This window comes from Emydura macquarii, unplaced genomic scaffold, assembly GCF_026122565.2.
Source record: "Emydura macquarii macquarii isolate MOO-44397 ecotype Brisbane River unplaced genomic scaffold, CSIRO-AGI_Emac_v2 contig_2768, whole genome shotgun sequence".
Lineage (NCBI taxonomy): Eukaryota > Metazoa > Chordata > Testudines > Chelidae > Emydura > Emydura macquarii.
In genome coordinates, this window is record NW_027132905.1 from 45,431,165 (window position 1) to 45,451,284 (window position 20,120).

Genomic DNA, 20,120 nt, shown 5'->3' on the forward strand with positions numbered 1-20,120 from the left:
ATCGAGGTAAAGGGATTAATTCCCACATGAAAGACGGGAGGGTTACTAGGGATATTATCGTGGGGAAGCCGCCCGGGGTAGTGCCCCCCTGGAGGAGAGGAACAGGGGGGCACAAACCCCACCGTGAACGGGGCGCCAGAAGGAGAATTAGCTTAGACCCCACCGCAGAGGGGTACGGGGGGTCAAATCCAGATGGGATGTCGTAGGGAATGGAGTGAGCCCCCCCCCTCCTCCAAGCAGGGAAACGGGGGGCCAAGCCGCAGAGCGGGGGCAGCTGGGGTGCCACAGGGCTAGGGCTACGGGGGGGTGGATGGAGCCAGACACCCACGGGGGGGGGGAAGGGCGGGTGTCAAGCCCTATAGAGGACAGACGGAGTGTCCCGGGGAATGGAGCCGGAGCCGGACCCCCCCACCCCTCCGGAGGGGAACTGAGGGGTCAAGCCCCCCAGGACAGACGGGGTGTCACGGGGGCAGGGTTAGCGGGTCCCCCCTCACGCGCGGTCTCCCAGGGAGGGGGGGAAGGTCGGTGCAGCGGGTTTACCCTCCCCTTCCACGCGGCTCTCACTCACCTCGGGCAGCCCAGCCACCGCAGAGCAGCCCAGCGGCCAGGAGCCAGGCGGGGGCTAGGAGCGGGCAGAGCATCCCGGGACGCCGCATCGCTCGCTCGCTCTCTCCCCGCTCAGAGTGACCCCCGAAGAGACAGGGGAGGGGGCTCCCCCAGCGGGCCCGGCTCTGTCCCGCACCGCGCGGCGGAGGCTCAGGGGCGCGGAGGGAGCGCCGCTCCCTTCCTCAGAGCGCAGCGCTCCGCCAGAGCCAGCCAGCCCACGGCAGCTGAGATCAAGATGGCGGCGGCGCTGCTGCCTAGGCTCATTCTCTCCCGCACCGGTTACCAGGCGGGGGAGGGGGAGCAGGGGAGAAACCAACTCAGAGGGAGGGGGAGAGACGGGAGATAAGGGATGGGAGCAACCACCTCGTCTCTATGGAGAGGAGGGGAACACACCACTTCGTCTTCGCAGGGGAGAGGGGGCAAAAGGAGAGGCGAACTCGCCTCATTCCTGGGAGCAGAGGGTAGAACCATTTGGGGGGGGGGACACACTTTATCTCTTGGGGTGGGTTAGAGTGAGGAGAGAAATCAAACCTGTTGGGGGAGTATTAATGGCGGGGAGAAACCACCTCCTGGGGGGTGGATAACATTTTCTGCGGGAAATGTTGGGGGCGGGGGTTAAGGGGAGGAAAATACCATCTGGGGCAGTAAAGGGATGGTAGAAACCATCTCAGCTCCATAGGGAGAGGGTTGTTTTCACTCTCTACCTGGAAGAAACCAAAAACTATCCCTCTCCTTCCCTGGTACCATGCCACAGCTGGGGCTGGTTGTGCCTCCCCGCTCGCCTTCTGCAGAACTCAGAGCTCCCTCTTCCAGCATGGGGATGGCTCTATTCCTTGTGCACTGGAGGGGAGGGGAAGGATGTCGGGGCTCGTGGGCCTGCCCTTGTGCATGGTATTAAACATCACACATTGCAATGCCATCTCACATGATTTGTTCTGTATAGGTAGGAGGAGGGAGGGATGTAGATGCTGATGCACCATCCATTTTGTATTGCATATTGCATTGCCAGCCCTCATCGCTTGCATTGAAAAGGGGCAGGATGTCGATGTTGATGCTCCATCCATTATGCACTGTGTTAAGCACCAGTCACCACATAGTGGGCGCTACCAGGATAAAAATAAACAACATTGCAATGCATACCTCCGTGGTCTGTGTTGGCTGGAGTGGAAGGCAGAGCTAAATGCTGATGCGTTATTCAGTTTGCTTTGCACTTCATTTCACATTGCATTGCAGTTTCACTTGGATGCAAAGAGGAAAGGTGCAAATGCTCAATTCTTTTGTATTGCATTGAATGTTATATACCATGCAAACTCACCTGGTTTCCACTGGATGAGGAAGAGGTGGAGGTGTTGAATCCGTGTGACCTGTTAGTCAATGTGTGCACATGGAGTGGGGAGGGAAGATGTAAAATGCTGCATCAGTAGCAACGCTTTGTCCTTTTCCTATTGCATTAAAATTCACAAATTGCAATGGAATGAAAACCATACAGAAACCAGATCCTTAAGTCTTTACTCAGCCAAAATCTAGCTGAAATCAACAGACATTTTGCCTGGGTAAGACCTGACTAAAGATCACAGGATTTACCAAAGAGACAGTTTGCAGTGTAATTGGCCTAATGCAACAATTATTTTCAGGAGCCTAGATTTTCCTCCAAAGGATGTAGAGCTGTTGTCTTCTTTCTATTGTTGTGTACTCCATTTCCATTGTTGGGTTGTCAGTTTTTTCTGATTTTCTCCCAAATAATTGTTTACATTCCTGCCATTGAAATAAAAATGAACTGTGTTACAAGACTGGTCTATATCTTGCTAATACAAAAATAATATTTTACTCTTGTATAGCTCCTTCCACCTGAGGATCAGAAGTTACTTTACAAACATTAACTAATTAAACCTCACAATTCCAGACTAGGACACTATCAAGTCACTCTTTTTAAAAACTACTTTTTTAAAATTCCAGTTCCTAATACATCATCTTTTAAATAGTATATCCTGATTTTCTAAACATTCCTTTCCATTTTTATAAGGGATTTGCCTGTTCCCATGTTAATGTTTACTGAGCTATTTCCAGCAAGGCAGGAACTGACTCAAGGCCCTGATCTTGCAATAGGAAAGTTTTGCCATTGACTTTAACGGGAGCAGGACCAAGCCCTAAGAGCTTGATTCTGCAATTATAGGTGTAAGGGTCCACCCACATATATGACATTGTAGGCTGATAGCCTGCCAGGGAAATGGTGAAAGAGACCTGCACAAAGTACTGTCAAATGCACAAAGTGAAAAAATAGAGAAAAATACAGTGGGTTGGGGTTTTTTTTAGTAATCTAAGGCCACAATGCTGCAAAGATTTATCCACATGCTTAACTTTAAGTACATGCATAAGTATACATAGGATCAGGTCTGTAGCTGTTAGGTGTAACTACAACAGCTATATATATATTTTAGACAGAAATGTGATTTTTGAGTTGGTGTCCCTTTAAGAATTATTAGCTCCATTTTACAGATGGGGAAACTGAGACACAAAATGCCTTTCTCATCGAGTAGTATAAACTAGAGTAGCTACATAAAGTAGCTAAACTGTTTTTAGAGTACCTAAGAAACATTCAGATTAGTGAGATGCATTTCTATGTACATGTATGCTGTTGATTTTTTTATTAGGACACAGGATTATTAGTTCTATCTGGAAAAACGTGCAGGTGCTTCATGTGATAGGAGCTTGCATGTGAATAATTCAGGTGCATGCAACCTGTTCAGTAGGAGAAGGACGGCTGTCTCAACTTCCTTTGTTATTGCTCTTTGATCAAAAAATTCAATAGAGAGCCAATTTCAAAGAGGAAAAATCTACCTTCCCATATTTATAGAGCTTCATAAAAGCCAAAGTGAGACAGACTGATCTTATCATTACAGAGATGACTGTTTTGTACCTATTAGCTATTTCACTCCCACAGTGAAATAAAAATAAAACACAGACTGTTTCAACATCCCTGACATGGTTTTTATTTCCATCTTTTTTTTATATTGAAACTCATCATGTGACTAGTGCTGGCATGACAGACAGCTCTATTTATCTATAGAACAGGCAGCCCCAGTATCAGCACCTCCCATGCTGCCCCATCAATGTACCAGCAAACTTCAAACGTAGCGGCCATCCGGCCTTCCAGAGGGGAGAGGCTAGTTTATTCACCACACCAATCAGTCCTTAGTCTCAATTAGTGCCAATTGTGCTGTTTTGTCTCGTGGACCCTTCACCACTGGGAATTGGACAAAGACCACCAAACGCTTTTCCTATAAGCCACCAAACATCCGTAAGAGGCAACTTTCACTCTCCAACATCCTGGATTGGATTTAAACCAGGATTTGCAGGTGAATATTCTCTTGTATTACTAATCCCCTAAATTATACAGCCCACCTCTCCAGGATGCTTAATTTAGTTTGGCAGCTATACGTTCTACGATGTTGAAATACAACTGCTTCCTCAGTATGGAGCCAACATCTTGGGAGCATGTATCCCGCTGCAGACCAGAGAAAAGTAGTGAAAGAAGAAACTAAATGCCCCACATCACTAAAAGGAGTTCGGGGAGCCTAGTGCTTGGAGTAAGGCGCTCTGAGCCAGGATTCCTGGGTGCTATTCCTAACAGTGCCAATATTTGCTATGTGATTATTTTTTAAAGCAAGTTACTTAATCTTTCTTGTGCCTCAGATGACCAATCTGTAAAACGGGGATAATAATACTTCCCTATAGGAATAATTTGAAACTTGTGTTTGTAAAGTAGTGTGTGATTTCCAGATTTAAAGTGCTACAAATATGCACAGTATTATTATTAAAACAGACTGTCCCATTAGAAGATGACAGAAAGCATTATAGACTGTCTACAAAAATGTAAGTAAAATAATTTATTTTCCCTGAGCTCTCGGGTCTGATCCAGGGAGGTACTGAGCATCCACAACTTCCCTTAACTCCAGTGGGAATTGGGGGTATTCAGCATTTCTTGGGCTCAGCCACAGGGCATGTCTGGATATGCCCACTTTCTTTACACAGTTACTAACAGATGCATCATTTGCCCTGCAAACTGATGCTCAGGGAAAATGAAACCCTTCTGGGATCTTTCTCTGTGAGGTTCCATCCTGAGGGAACAGCTTCCGCTACTCAGACTGCTCTTTGAGTTTCCAAGGTGCCATTCGGCAGCTGGAGAAATGCCAAATCATGCATTTTTCAAAGAGTTTTATCAGAGCTTAATATGATCTCAAAGATGTGCCAAGTCTGTCATTACCTGACAATAGAATTTTGTTAGTTCATAACAAAGTATTAGAGCTTGGACATCTTGTATAAATACACTTGTAATGTTATTACTTCCTTTGTGGAGAGCAAGGAGGTGGATTTTTATTATTTTATTTTAGGTATAAACAACAGCATAGATACCAACGTCTGACTTGGCAATCAAAGACTGCTGGTGTGACTGCATCAATCGGACCCAGAGCAGCGGGCCAACTGAATCTGACAGGTTGCTCACCCGCAAATGGCAAGATTGGCAAACCCAAAAGTTTGAAAATCTGAAGGCAAACCAACGTAGTCCCATAAAATTAATTTGCACCCAGAAGAAGGAAACATTCCTGCATTCCACACACACATTACAGCACCTTTACTAGTACCACCATGTTCTGAAAAGAGCAGGAAACTACAGGACAATACTCTGGGGGAAGACATAGTCAGCAGTATGCTCCCTGTTTGCCAGCTGTGCAGCGCTGCTTCTGACTGTGCTGTGTAAACATCCTTTGACAAAGTGACCAATTTACCGCACAGCTATTTATTTTGAGGGCTGGACAACCCAGCCCACTTGCTTTAGCAGCAGCTAGAAAGTCAGTCTGATTTCTTATTCAAGCCTCCTATAAAAATGCCTAAATGTTTCAATCTGTCCAACAGTGATGATTTGGAAGTTGTGTGAACCACTTCTGAGTTGTGGATGATGTTATGAAAGTGTATCATGACATTATTGTGTCTTGGAAAGCCTATTTGTATGTGGAGCCACCCTGACTTAGCAGGGTTGTCTCACCTCTCTGCCAGGTGGGTGACCAACAGTCAACAGTTGTCTATTCAAAGTAAAATCCTTTGGGACAATGGATTTGCTCTAACTAAAGGAAGACACTTCCTTCTCTTGTCTGAAGGGAAGGGGGTTTGGAGGCAGTGGAAAGTTACCAAAAAGCAGAACAAAATCACCAGGTCACATCCTGCCCTCCAGCAGGAAGTTATAAAGGGACTCACAGGGGGCACATGGGGGACAAAGCCATTTTATACTAGATTAAGATTAAGGAGGTTGCAGCAGGAGCAGGGTAGGCAAGGGGGCAGAGAACCCTGCTTGCCTGCCTGATGGAACACAGATGATCTCCCAAGGGAAGGGTCAGCTACTGAGGGACATTGTTTTTAGGGTGTTTTATGATTTTCTGTATGATCTGTACTCTCTGTGTTTTATCTGCTAAGTAAACAGCAATGGTGCTAGAATCGGTGCAAAGCCTGCTTTTTTCACAGTATGGTCTTGTCTAGATAAGGCAGTAAGGCAGTTTACATCAATTAAACTCTGCAAGCATCTACACTAAGATGTCACTCCCACTGATGTAACTTGCCTACTACACGGACTTAATAACTCCACCTCCATGAGGGGCGTAGCACTTAGGTCAGTGTAGTCGACAGGTCGACACAGTGTCAGTGTAGACCGTGCTTACATCATCTGTTGCTGCCTTTCAGAAGCCATCCCACAATGCCTCACACTGACAGTTAAATCGGTGCAAGCGCTCCTGGTGTGGACGCGCAATGCTGATACAAGAAGTGTAGTGTGGACATGCAAAAGCAATTCAATTACGGCAGTGGCTGTAAGTCAACATAACTTAAATCGACTTAGTTTTGTAGTGTAGACTTGTGAACGCTTAACACTAAGGGCAACTACCACGTTGACCCTGAGAGAGATAAATTGTAAACGAGAAGCTTCACACCTTTTGGGCGGAGTTCTGGGAGAAGAGTGTGTTAAGTACCAGGGAGTTGAAGGGCCAGCAATGCATGCAGAGGGGTTAAGCAGTTTAGAAAGTCTGAACCCTGAGCGTATGCCTACGGACTCCAAGATTGGGGCAGTGGCTGGATTCCACTCAGGCTCCAGCAGCTTGAAACACCCCAGGGACCCAGAGCAACACAGGTCTGGCTTCCCCTTGGAGCAGTCCTACTGGGTGACTAGGAAGGGGCACTTGCTAGGATCTGTGACATCAACATATGCTATATAGCACATCATATCAAAAGAAGCCTCTAGCCCTGCTGTTGCAGTGTGAAACTGAATCCCTCCATTCTATCAATGCTTCACCAGCTGAAAGTGTGTTTATAATATATATTTTTATTTTGGGTGGCAAGTAGGAGCCCAACCCAGGAAATCCTTACTCACACAAGTAGTCATATTGACTTAATGCATGATTAAGGAGCACACACATAAGTAAAGGTTTGCAGGGCAATTAAAGCACAATCACTGATGCATGTGTGATAAGGTACAGATCTGCTAAGTCCTCCACTTTTGTGTGTTCGTGTCAGAAACAGAACTGTGCACTGACTCTGAGTGGGAAATGGAAATGTATTTGGAAAGGATTCACAGCAGTCTGGAGAGTTGACATATACAAACATTACAGTACTTTCTGCAAAGTAATACATTTTTCAAATTTAAATCAGAGAACAACCTGGACTTATTTCATACAACAGAGAAAACAGTATTAAAAAAGTAAAATCCAGCATGCCATGGCTATTACTGTGTCTTAAAATGGTGAAAATAACATCACCATCCCTGCAGTGGTACAATTGTAAAGGATTTAACTTGAGTTCTGTTAACATGTGCTCCCAACATCTCTTTTCCAATTTGAGTGCCAGCTCATAAACAATTTATCAGAAGGAAAAATACTGCAGGGCTTATCTAAATGGTTCAAAACCTAAAATGGTGAGACACTGTGGAGAGTATTTCAGGGTCCCTTTACGTAGACATAGATGCTTTCCCAAATTAGCTTAATTTTTTTTTAAATGAATGCATCTGCAACTATGTCACTTTGTGCTATGGCACTAACAGATCTCATTAATTAGTCTAGGTTGGGCTGGGTCAGTATGGAGCTAAGAGATTTCCAAGGAACAGGTAGGTGTTGCCAGTGTCTCAGTAAATAAAATTCTTCCATCTGAGTCAGTGCTGACTAAGGCCCTGATTCAGTAAAGTCAATGAGATTTAAGCATAAAGTTAAGAACATTTTTAAGTGCTTTGCTACACTATGGCCCCTATGACCCAGCACATTGCTAGAGAGTGTTGTGGTGTTGAAAATGCCAGTTCTGGATGAGACATAAAAATAAGGTTCTAATCCCTCATAGTCATTAAAGATCACAGGGCACTTATCCTAAGATTGTTAAAGATAGTGTCCTAACCAAATGCCTAGCATTCTGCCAACCTAAATTCACCCTGCAATTTCAACTGGAATTGGTTCTTGTCCTAAACTTGTGTGGTAGTGCTGTTGGTTGCTGTTAAACAGATGCTGGGCTTCATACATTTCATTGGTGGAACGAGAGATCCCCGCTCTCTATGAAAATGCAAGAGGCTATTGTTTTCATAGGAACCCCAAACAGAACTAACGTAGGCTCCTTAATCTTTGCCACCAGTCGCCCTCATCCACCCTGGCCTGCCTTTTCATCGCCATAAATATGCACTTTTGTTTTCACTAGTAACCAATTGTGATGGGGCGTTGGCCCCACGCTGGCCTCTACAGGGTTAGTAGAGCCTTAGAGAGGAGTAGCTGATCAGGGCCAGGAAGGCCCATATAAGAAGAGCTACAAGGCAGAGAGCATGATCAGTTATTCCCTGGAGCTCAAGGAGGGAGGACTGGGTGCCTGGCAGGCAGGAGGAAGCAGCTAGCACCCTGGATGGAGCAGTGCTACTAGCAGGAACCGGGGGAGCTAAAGTGAGCTCTTGGCTGGCTGCTGGGATTGACAGGCTGAGGCCCTGAGGTAAGGGATTAGAAGGTGCCTAGGCCATGGGGAAGTGGCCCAGGGAAATGTACTGAGGAATTGGAGGGGACACAGCATGTGGCTACCACCTACAAGATCCCTGGGCTGCGACCCGGAGTAATGGGTGGGCCCAGGTCCCCTTCCCCGCAACCAGTTGCAACTGGGGAAGTAATGGTACAATTGGACTGCAACACTCACCCCCCAGAAGGGGGGAGCACAGAGAGTGACACAGCCCTCTGAAGGACACTGCAGTCCTTGGAGTGACATGAGTCCAGGAGCAGAAGTGGCAGCGGTCAAAACACCATTGGGAGAGGGTGTTCTGACCTGTGGTGCTAAGCCCCAAAACAGCCAGCAGGAGGCACCAGCCTGGTGAGTGGAGCCCCATCCTACCAATAAAACCGGGACAAAGGCCTCTTGGCAGAACTTGTTTTCTGTTAGAGCTGAAAAACTAATGGACTGGTGTCCTTGAAACACAGTGTGACTAATGCTTGGTTTGCAAGGATCTGGGAGCACACACATTTCTTGCACTTGTCAGAATGGAGCTGAGCAGCCAGAAATGAAGAGATAATGCTATGGGTAAAAATAAATGTCCTTCTCTGCTTACTTCAAGGAGGAGTGTGTATCATGCATGGAGAGCTGGAGGTCTTGACCAGCAAACTCCGAGCCCATGTTAGGGATGAGCCTGATCTACAAAGCTCAGATGCAGAACCAGTTCTGAACATGCTCAGAGAGCACAGTGGAGTTCAGTTATGCGGGTTATGCTGAGGCCCTTATACAAAAAGGGACCAGGGGCAAGGGTCTGATCTGAGTCCTTTGGGGTGTTTGGATCTGGGGCTTGGGCCCGTCTCTATTACACACTCAATGGTCTTTCTAATGGTCACATGTTGTTTAATTCTGACCCCAAGTTACGTTTATGCTGTTAATGGTACATTAGTGACAATGACCCAGGCCAATCCCTCCTGCAGGAAAACCCCTGAAAGGGGATAAGGGAGGAAACTTCCTTCACTGAATTTCCTTTGAATTCTTCCATCAGGGGCATGTGGTTTGAGCCCCTCTGGTAGAGGCCAGGGTGTGGTGCTCAAATCCCACAGATCCACACAACATCAGGTTGATCTTGGAGGATTTGACGATGCACAAAACTATCTATCTGGAGGGCATGTGCCTCCCCACAAGCTCCAAGGCTTCCTGCATCCCCTCTGGCTCTCTGTCAGTGAGATGCATCCTGGTGTGGAGGGAGTCTATTGGGAAGTTAATACAGCCCCTGTCTCATAGAGATAGCTGCATAATGCGGCAAAAGGCTGCAGGGTTGTAGGAGTTGCAGTCTATTGTGTTGTTTCTCAAGAGCTGGCCCATTTCCACCTCATCATTATTCCCATTTCTCACTGGATAAATCTGTAGGAGATGCTCCAGGATATTATTCAATTGAAATCGGCTTCCAGTATTTCATGTGCCTGAAACCACTTCACCAGGGTGGGCTGGGGATGTGAATAGGAACAGAACAACCAGGGTTGAAATTAAGCAAACAAAACTTGGGGTGAATATCAGGAATCGTTTCCAGACAATGATATCTATAAAACTGGAGCAGTCTCCCAAAGGAATGGGTAGAAGCTCTGTCTCTTGGGACATTTAAAACAAGACCCACAGCAAAGCACTAGAAACTATATTGTAGAGAGGAACCCTGCATTGGCTAGAGCAGAAAGTGGACTAAATGACTTAACAGGTCTTCCCCATCCTTGCTTTCTATGATTCACATTGTTCCAGCACTGTGTGGAAAAAAAATTACTGTGAAAATTAAAATGTCTACAGATCCTTCGGATGATAATTTTTACAGACTCTTTTTTTTTTTTTTTTTTTAAATTCTTGGATCTTGATTATATGTGTTAGTGGGAGGGAATAAGAGGATTGTTCCCCCCATCTTCCGTTTGAAACTTTCCAGCGTGCTCTTTGATCATCTCTGAGGATTGATTTAGGGGATGCAAATGAAGGCCTTGGCAATCTGAAGATGAAAATCTTCTCCCCTGACATTTCTGAGAGCGTTCAGAGAATTCTCAATAAGACATTGAAGTACTGGCTTTTCAGAAAAAGAAAAGGAGGAATATTCAATAAGGCAGGGAAACAAACTACAGAAAAACAACCAGCATTCTCCACAAAAAGCTAGCAGCACCAGCGAACCTCTTCTGCCTTGTTTATTTTCCTTCCCCCCAGTTATACCTACATGTTGTTGCAAAAGATGCAAACAGAAATACGAACACAGAGGTGAAATACAAGTCCCCTTCCTTACAACAGGATGGATGGAATAGTCCACAACATAATCATAATATTTTACAGTTCATTAGCATCTCCTACCCTACAATCCACATGCATTTTATAAGCATTAATGGAATTAACCTTCTCACAACATACTTCTGAAGTAGAGAGGCACCAATTATGGTGTTTGGGTGTTATAAATGAGTAAAAGAGACAATTAATATTATCTCTATTTTACATATTGGGGAAGCTAGGGCACAGAGAGGTTAAGTGACTTGCCCAGAGTCACACTGCAAGTCCATAGGGAATAGTGCTTAGAATATTACACTGTGACAGCTACACTAGATTCTCTATCAAAGTATAAAGCCTGAATCATCCAAAGCACTGGCAGCTCTTTGAAGTGTGGGACCTAGATTGACCCAAAGTAGCTGGCGGTGTCACAGTACAGGGCAACTGCACATGTATTCCCTCTCTATGGTCCACCAAGATCACCCACTCTCAGGCTTGCAGGACCCCAGCCGTCATCTCTTTTGTGCAGAGACCTGAGTCTCTCTCCCTCCTGATCAGGGATTTTCCAGGCTGCATGGTTCCCTTCCTACATCGTGAATTCTCCAGCAATGCAGGTGGCCTAAGCAGGCCTGCTTTGCCTTTTTTCCTCAGAGGCAATAAGCAGTATAATTGCCCATAGGTATAAGATATCACACAGCCCTTTCTAAGCAAGCACATTTATTCTTAAAGTAAAAGCATTACCGAGAAAACCTATTAAAATAAAAGAACCTACATGCATGCTAATGAGCTTTCCAGAGATCATGCCTACCTACCCATCCATCTACATAAGGGCTCTAGTTAGTGTCAGTCCTTCCAACCCTTCCCTAATATTTGGGGGCCTCCCTTTGGGTGGAAGGTCCTGTCTATTTGCTGGTTAAGAAAGAAGGCCGAGTCTGTTTAAATTCAACTATCTATCCAAAAGGCCTTTCTTTTTCTGCTGATCTCTAGAGAATTCAGTTCAAACTAATATATGCAAATCTCTCCGGGGGGATATGGCTTGGGAGGTGTTACAACCTGAATGAATTTACCTAATCAGCCCCACTGTTCTTAGTTCTTGGAGGGGCTGTGGTTACCGTCCCCCATGGCATTACATACAATCCCTGGAGCACAATGATGCACAGTGCAGTAAGATCTCTGAAAGATATTGCAGGAAATTGTCATAGCTGTCACAGGTGGCTCTGTGATCAAGAGACCAAAGCCTCCAGGGTCCACCGGAGAGTGGAACCTGCCACTAGGGCCTTGTCTACACTCGTATTTTTCTAAGTGTTAGTTTCTCACGGCTGCAGTCTCTCTTGAGCTATCAGCAGTGGGAATGCTTGCATAGACATTTTAATCACCCCACCTAACTCGGCTCAGAGCATGCTTAGACAAAGCAGTGGTTAAAAAGTCAGCAGCAGTTGGTCCACACTAGTTCTCCTGCCGTTACTTTCATTGTGGGAGATTTTTAGAAAAATGCTAGGGTAGATAAGATGTAGATGAGCAGCTGTTCCCAAGGATACTAGTTCATATCATTTGCTTCCTACTCCACTGTACTGCTATCCTTACAGGCCTCGCGTGGCCACTGGGTTCCTTTAGCCCCGTCAGTGAAGGCACAGCCTTTTTTTAAAAATTGAACATAAGCTACAGAACCGGAACAGGAAATTCCATTAGCCATCCCTCCAAAGAGAAAGCAGGAGACTTTCCTAATCCCATCCAGGATGTCCCAGCTTTGCCTAGCCTACGCTGCCAGTGTTTCTTGGCCTTGGGTGGAAGCTCTCCTTAAGGCAAAAATACACCTCAAGTAGCTGTCATTTTAAGTAAAAGTAGGAGGATCTGAACACATTCCTCTTGCGTCTCTTAAACTGGTGAGACCTCGTAGGGAGGAGACATATTGTGCCTGTTCATATGAAGGCTATTCTGAGCGGCTATGTGTAACCTGCAAGTGGAATACTGAATGGATGACGACTTACTGAATTATTTAGATTTATTTCCCTGCCATGCTCCAGGGGAACAGTCTTTTGAAGGACAGCCTATGACATCTTCAGAGATGTCCACCCACTGCAGAGAAGCTCCTGCACAGCAACTGCAAAAGTTATGAGCTTAGCAACAGCATAATATAAGAGGTAGAGAAAGATACCTAGTGAGGGTGGGAAGTGGAATAGACTTTTTATTTAACGAGTCATCCCCTGAACCATGAAAATAAGAACTAGTCAGATACTGTATTTGAACCACTCCATAAGGGGCGTCTGCAGAACAACTAGATACTGCTGATCTTGCTTACTGCTTTCTCTGTTTTATTTCCCCAAGTATTATATTTGTGTACCCAACCAGCTGTAAATGCTATGGGTCAGGGTCATGTCTTTTTTGTGTTTGTAGAAAACACCCAAACAAACAAACCCACATACATGGGTGATGCTTCAGAAATAATAGTAGTCACCTATACGTATTTCTTAATTAGTGTAAAGATTGATGAGAGTAGTTAATGCTGGGAAATGGGAGTGCTATGCAAAAGCAAAGTGGTATTGTATGAGGGGAAAGAAGGATGATCTTGTGATTAAGGCCAGGCTATTCGGGCCCTATTCCCATCTCTACCATAGATTTCCTCTGTGACCTTAGGCCAGTCCTTAGTCCAGATCCTGAAAGGTATTTAGGTGCTTAATTCCCATTAAAATCAAAAGGAGTTAGTCCTGCTCCCATAGACCTTCCACTGAGGTCTTTGGGAGTAGGACTGAGCCCTTAAACTCTCTCTGTGCCTCAGCTTCCCTATTTCTTAAAATTAGGATGATAGTACTTCTCTGTATCATGGGTGTGCTGTGACACTTAATATATTAGTGCTAATAAAGTTCTGGAGATCAGTGGGTATAGGGTGCTAGAGAACTGCAAAGCATTATTGCATAGGATCATGTTGAAATCATAGAACCTGCTGATGCTTTTTATTCTCCAGTGTCATGGTACAAAGTATCCAAGTGCAACAGGCCTTTAATTTTATGCTTGTCTGCCCTGCTTGGATGCAGGGGTGGGGAGGGGAGCAGTACAGCTATGGGTATGAGAACTCCCTCCCCAAGAGCTATGCTGGAATGTTAAGGCAGTCTCTGTAGCATTGCCCTGCCTTACAACAAGAACAAGGTTCTTTCTTTTTAGGATGAAGAAAATGGATGTTAATTTATTCCTTATTGCTAATTCAAAAAGGAGCATAAACATGAGAGCTCCGTTGCGGAGACTTCTACCAACGGTGTATTTTAAGTCCAATTATGTGCTATTAGTGCATTTGCTCTTTGTTCCTGTGGCATATTAATTGCATGTCTGGTATTCTGGTAATTAACACAATTATACTCTTTTTTCCAACCCCCTTCAGTAGACTGTGTAGTCTTGCATTTTATTCAGCCGAGCTGTTTTCAGTAGCTATAAGATGACTCGTGATTTATTATTAATATAATAAAAATAATGAAATCAACAAACTCAACAGAGCTCTGATGTAGAGTTATAACTGAGAAGTGCCAGCAATGTTTTTCAGCAAAAATAAAAGCTAGTGGCACTCTCCTATTAGGTTGCAGTCTATCTAAGAGACTTTTAATGTGAAACCAAATTATATGCCTCTGTCTGTGTGTCTGGCATTTTAATTAGTGGCTGGAGCAGGGGGACTACATGGGTTCTACCACACATGGCCATGCTGGGAATGCTGTAACTATTTAAGGGCCCACTCTTGCCAAGTACCAAGAGCTTCCCACACCCATCCGTCACTAAGAAATGAGGATGCTCAGCACCTTGCAAGATGGCACCTATAAACTAACAAGGGTTGTTTATAACAGTGTAGATTAACCCAAAATGAACAGGGGCTAGAGCTTGTTAGTATTTAACTAGAGAAACTGATGAACAGCTCTGCAATAATTTGAATCCCAGGCATGAGAGCTCACTCTGTGTAGAAGTCTTCATGCCCGCATTGTAACTCTCTTTTTCACTTTTTGTGTTGTGAAAGGGCACAGAGCAAGTATTATGTTCCATAAGTCATGTCACTTAGTGCATTGCTGGAGGGGCTCAGATACTACAGTAGTGGAGGGTGGTATAAAATGGTATAGAATTGCACAGTGTATTTAGGTTTCTTTCAACAGATGAAGTGGATAATGTGTCATAATGTCTCTCTCCCAAGGTACCTTCTGCTTTTCCTTCTTGAATGGAGTCATCTTTTTTTAACCATGTGACTACCTTATACCGTGACACTATCAGATCTCACATGCTATGCAGGGTAAAGATTGTCCACGACAGATAGAGACCTGCAATTAGCATCTATCATAGGTGCTATACATGGGTGTGCTGGGGGTGGAGGAGAACGCAGGCTGTTGCTTCTCCTTTTAGCACATCCCTGCAGAAACAGGGTAGGATAGGAACCTGGTACTGCATTAAGTACTAAATAGAGGTTTAACTAATGCGCTTGGGAATGTTGTATGGACTCACGAGAGTAGATGACCAGGTGTGGTGGGGGCAATGCCAGGTCTCACACACTGCTGTCAGTTAGAAGCAGGCACTGGCAGGGACCCATGCTGGTCCTTTTTGGGAAAGCAGTAAGAAGTGAAGCTGCTTTTTCGGAGCAACAGTAAGGAGCTCAGCACTAAAAAGCACAGGCAGAATGACTCAGGAAACCCCTGCTTAGCCACTCTGCACAACCCAATGCAGTTCTGAGGAGCAAAGGCAACGTTGCCCCATGGCTTTTAAATCAAAAGGGAAAGAGGGAAACAAAGGTAATGAGAATCTATGGAAAGAAAACTGCATCAGAATATAAAAATCAAGAAAGAAAGGGAGAAATGAGGGAAAGCCTTACCAACAGCACATCTGCTCTCTCATCAGCACCAATCTGAATTAAAGCAAAAAGTCTCATAAAACTCCAATGAGTGTATTAAAAAAAATCCAAAATAAAAGGAATGCCAGACATTCTCTGAATCCCCCTGTGATGCTTGGAAGCAGTGGAAGTAGAAGGCCAATCCTGCAAGGTGCAGGTCACCCTCACCTCCCCATTGACCTCAGCATCTTACAGGGTGTGGTACAGACTTTGCCAATAAAGAGACAGGAGGGCTGTTTATGCTGGCAGACAGCCTTTAACCAGGCCTGTTTCCATTCCTTTAGTGGGGACTAGTTATTTTGCTGATTGCATTGTGGTGCCCTTGAGTGCCCACGGGAAGAAGAGAAACAAAACCCTAGCAGGTAACTATCAGTGTGAAGAAAGTGCTTGCATTGCTTTTTCCAGAAAACCCCCTCTGGAATACCTTTTTTCTTTGAATCACTGACTCCATCAAACCCTGGCTAGCTCTGATAAAGGAACAGAAAAGACACTGTGCTTATATTAGAATATCTATCGCAGTAACATCAAGGAACCCCAAACACTTAGAATTCCATAATTTTGGTCCCACAGAGCTCACAGTCCACAAATGTATAAAGGAAAGGAAGTGTGATTGAGTGGTTAGAGCAGGGGACTGGGAATCATGGCTCCTGGGTTTTATTCCTGGCACCTCCACCGATTCACTCTGTAACCTTGGACAAGTCACTTCATCTCTCTGTGCCTCACTTATCCTCTTCATCTAGTGCTACTTGCCTATCCCACAGGGATGTTGTCAGACTTCATTAACCAATGTTTGTAAAGCACTTTTAAGATCCTACGATGAAAGATTCTCTAGAAATTCAGAGTATTATTATTTTCATTAAACTGGCAGCATTTAGACACCCCCGACACTGCTGTTAAATGACCACGTAGATGTTAAACTGACAGTGATTAATTTTCAAGTACACTGAAATGTTTACAGGCTGCTTTTAATTTTAAATATACTGTGCTCTGTGTGCAAGGATATTAACCCAAGAATATTTTGCAAGGCGACAAAGCAGCATTTATCAATCCACTATTGACCTTCAGTATAAGGGTACAAGGCTCATCTATTCACTCCTGTATTTGCCTGAAAGTGAGTTAGGTTTGGTGGAAGATATTTTTAAGGGCATGGTGGAGTGGGAAAGAACAAGGAGTCTATTTAGCAGCACTGCCTGCAATAGACCATAGACTGATTGTTTGTTTTTTGATGTATGTTTTTTTTCCCCACTAGGTAGCTATGCCCAGAAGCTTGTGTGATGGTGATGGACTCATATTTATAAGTTATGAAATAAAAACTAACTGAAGGTGCATATTCTCCAGCCTGAACAGATGATTTAAAGCAGTGATTCTCAACAATAGGTCTGTGGGCTGGCGCCGGTCTCTGAGATTTCCCTAGCATAGTTTAGGAACGCAGCAAGCCGGTCTCTGGTATCAAAAATCATTGAGAAACAGTGATTAAAAAAACAAATACACACTTTTTTTTTTTTGTTTTTTTGCAGCACATTTTGATATTTTCTTAAAGAAGTGCAAGATAAAGTCAGTCAGCTGGATCAGGCTTTTGATCTTTAGACCTGTGCTTGAGCCCAGCTTTGGAGCCCACTTTTTTCCTCCAGGAAGGATGTGCAGCTGAACCTTACAGCATTTGAGCTGGTACAGTCCTTGAGGCCTGACTGACCTGGGACCCCTACGCATCAGTTGCAGTGGCAGCTCAGATTGCTGTTGATATAAAGTAGACACAAGGAGGAGGGGCTATTTCAGTGTCAGTTTCTCCACACCTCTTGTGATCCAGATGCAGTTAAGTTCAGCTCTTGATTTAGCCTCAGCGCTTCGCCTTTCCCCAGCTATTGGAGTAACTATTTCAATACCACCACAATTTGAATCTTCAAACAGTAGCTTATGAAGCAAGGCAGGGCTTCTGGGCATTAGTGTCTGAAAGGGATAGTATTTTCTTGTTCCACCTGTCCTAGACAGCCCCTTGGAAAAGTACAGTCCTTCTTGCCGTTAGCTGACAAACCGTACAACTGCTACAACACAAGCTGCTGAGATGGGAAAAACTGGCTCCCTTCCATTCCTTCAAGCAACATTAGCAGACGGAATCTAATAAAGCAGAAAAGAAGCAAATACAGCAGAGTCACAAGACAGAGGATTGGCCCTGGCCTTCCTATTGCCAAAACATATGCTGCCAATCTTCTACTCCGGGGAGATGGTAAGAAAGGTCAGCATGGAAGGTGGCTTGTAAAAGACAAAGACAATGGGCCTGTCAGAGCTAATTGCTTACAGGAAACAGAAATATAACTATTCTCCTCAGCAGCAACTGGAAGATGCAAAAACCAGATGGTGCAATGAACAAAAGCGTTTGTCAGGCCAGCAAGCCCAGCTTCAGAGAGGCTTCCTGAATGCATTTCTGTCTCCCGAGTTTTCTTCGGAGCATGCCTATTAACGATATTAATTTTAGGCAAATATTTGCTCACCACTGGCTTTTTACGGTGGGTGATTGGGATTGTAAAGGAAGGAGAGTTATTTTACTACCTGTGCATGAGCAGTTTAAGCTACAGGGATGTAATCAGCCCTGGTTTAATTCCAGTAACCAACAGTTACATCAAGACCTAATTTGACCCAATGTACTGTGCATTTTTTAATTTAAATCATGCAAAGGGCCTGTAAAATAATTGAATCACATAAACCATATACATTTGTAAGTGGCTTGGTGGGTTTGCATCTCAGGCAGATGGGATGGCTTAATGGCTTAAGTGTCAGATTCCAGGCTGATCCACTGCAGGCATAGATTTGAATCCTGACAGGATCAAATAAGCCCCTTTTCCTCCTGCAGCAGACAAACGTAGTTCTATGCAGGGTAATACCTGGGATCACTTAGCTCACAGCTACATAAGAACTATGGTTCTTTCTGCTCTGGGTGAACATTAAATAGCACTCCACATTTTGTCTCAGGTTCCTTAGTCAACCATCCCCATCACCGTGGAGCATCCTGGGTGGTTGTTGGAGATTGGAGATGGCTATGTATATATTGGCTTGAGTCCTACAATTGTATCCATCTGGGGGGATCCCTGCATCTGCACAGAGCCCAACTGAGTGGGTCCTCCCAGATTAATTCAGTTGCAGGATCTGACCCATACATAGCCTGTCAACCTGTGTGAGCTCCAGGAGGGTGGAAGTTGGTCCCTGAATTATAAAAATAACATTCGCTTCCATGCCACTTCATCCACTGCATGCTCTAGTCCTGAAACAATTGTTGATACAGTCTGTGTGATGCTATACCTGGGCCCAATCCTGCTGTGACTGAAGTCAACATGAGCTATGCCACTGAGGTGCCAGACAGCAGGATCAGGCCCATTGGATGATTCTGATCTACAGGAATGCTGGCTCTTATTTTCTATATCACACAGGCTTCGCAACTGGCTTTGTAAGGACAATAAAATGTTTGTTAAATGTATAAATCATTATCTGTCTCACAATCAGTTTAAAACAACCAGTTGTTTTTACTCTCCCTGTGTCTGCTTATTTAGAATTGCCCTGGTTAAGCTACCACCAGTGAAATTCCTAGCTGTGCTGTTCATGCTTAATCCAGCCATGCAAGATAAATTTTTTTTTTTTTTTTACAATTTCTGTGACCTGAACTCTCTTCCAATAGTGCCCTGCTTAAATTAAACACAGACAATAATAATATTTTGCAACTATAAAATACCTTCCTTCAGGGGATCTCCAAGCATTTTACACACATTAATATTTTAAGCTTCACAACAGTACTGTACGGTCAGGTCAATGTGCAGCAGCTGTCAAAAAAGCTAGAAGAATGTTGGGAATCCTTAGGAAAGGGATAGATAAGAAGACAGCAAATATCATATTGCCTCTTTATAAAACCATGGTGTGCCCACATCTTGAATACTGCATGCAGATCTGGTCGCCCCATCTCAAAAGAGATATATTGGAATCAGAAAAAAGACAACTAAAGTGACCAGGGATATGGAAAAGCTTCCATATGAGGAGAGATTAATAAGACTGTCTGGGACGTTTCAGCTTGGCAAAGAGACAACTAAGGGGAGATATGATAGAGGTCTATAAAATCATGACTGGTGTGTGGAGAAAGTAAATAAGGAAGTGTTACTTATTCCCTCTCATAACACAAGAGCTAGGGGTCACCAAATGAAATAGGCAGCAGGTTTAAAATGAACAAAAGGAAGTATTTCTTCACACAAAACACAGTCAACCTGCAGAATTCCTTGCCAGAGGATAGCATGAAGGCCAAAACTATAACAGGGTTAAAAAAAAAAGTAACTAGGTAAGTTCAAGGAGGATAGGTCCATCAATGGCTGTTAGCCAGGATGGGCAGGGATGGCTGTTTGCCAGAAGCTGGGAATGGCCAGTGGGA

General features: G+C 44.4%; 1 protein-coding gene across 6 annotated transcripts in view; it reads right to left on the bottom strand.

Moving 5' to 3' along the window:
• The window catches only part of CLSTN1 (calsyntenin 1), a 55,511-nt gene extending 54,468 nt beyond the window's left edge, over positions 1-1,043 (bottom strand). For 3 of the 6 annotated variants that reach the window (XM_067567358.1, XM_067567356.1, XM_067567357.1), the window contains exon 1: positions 569-1,038. In XM_067567358.1, coding sequence (XP_067423459.1) covers positions 569-656 — 88 coding nt within the window. In that variant the 5' untranslated portion in view covers positions 657-1,038. Of the gene's footprint in view, positions 1-568 lie in introns of all 6 variants that reach the window. The other 3 variants (XM_067567360.1, XM_067567359.1, XM_067567355.1) reach the window with 2 other exon arrangements.
• Positions 1,044-20,120: the final 19,077 nt, after the last annotated feature.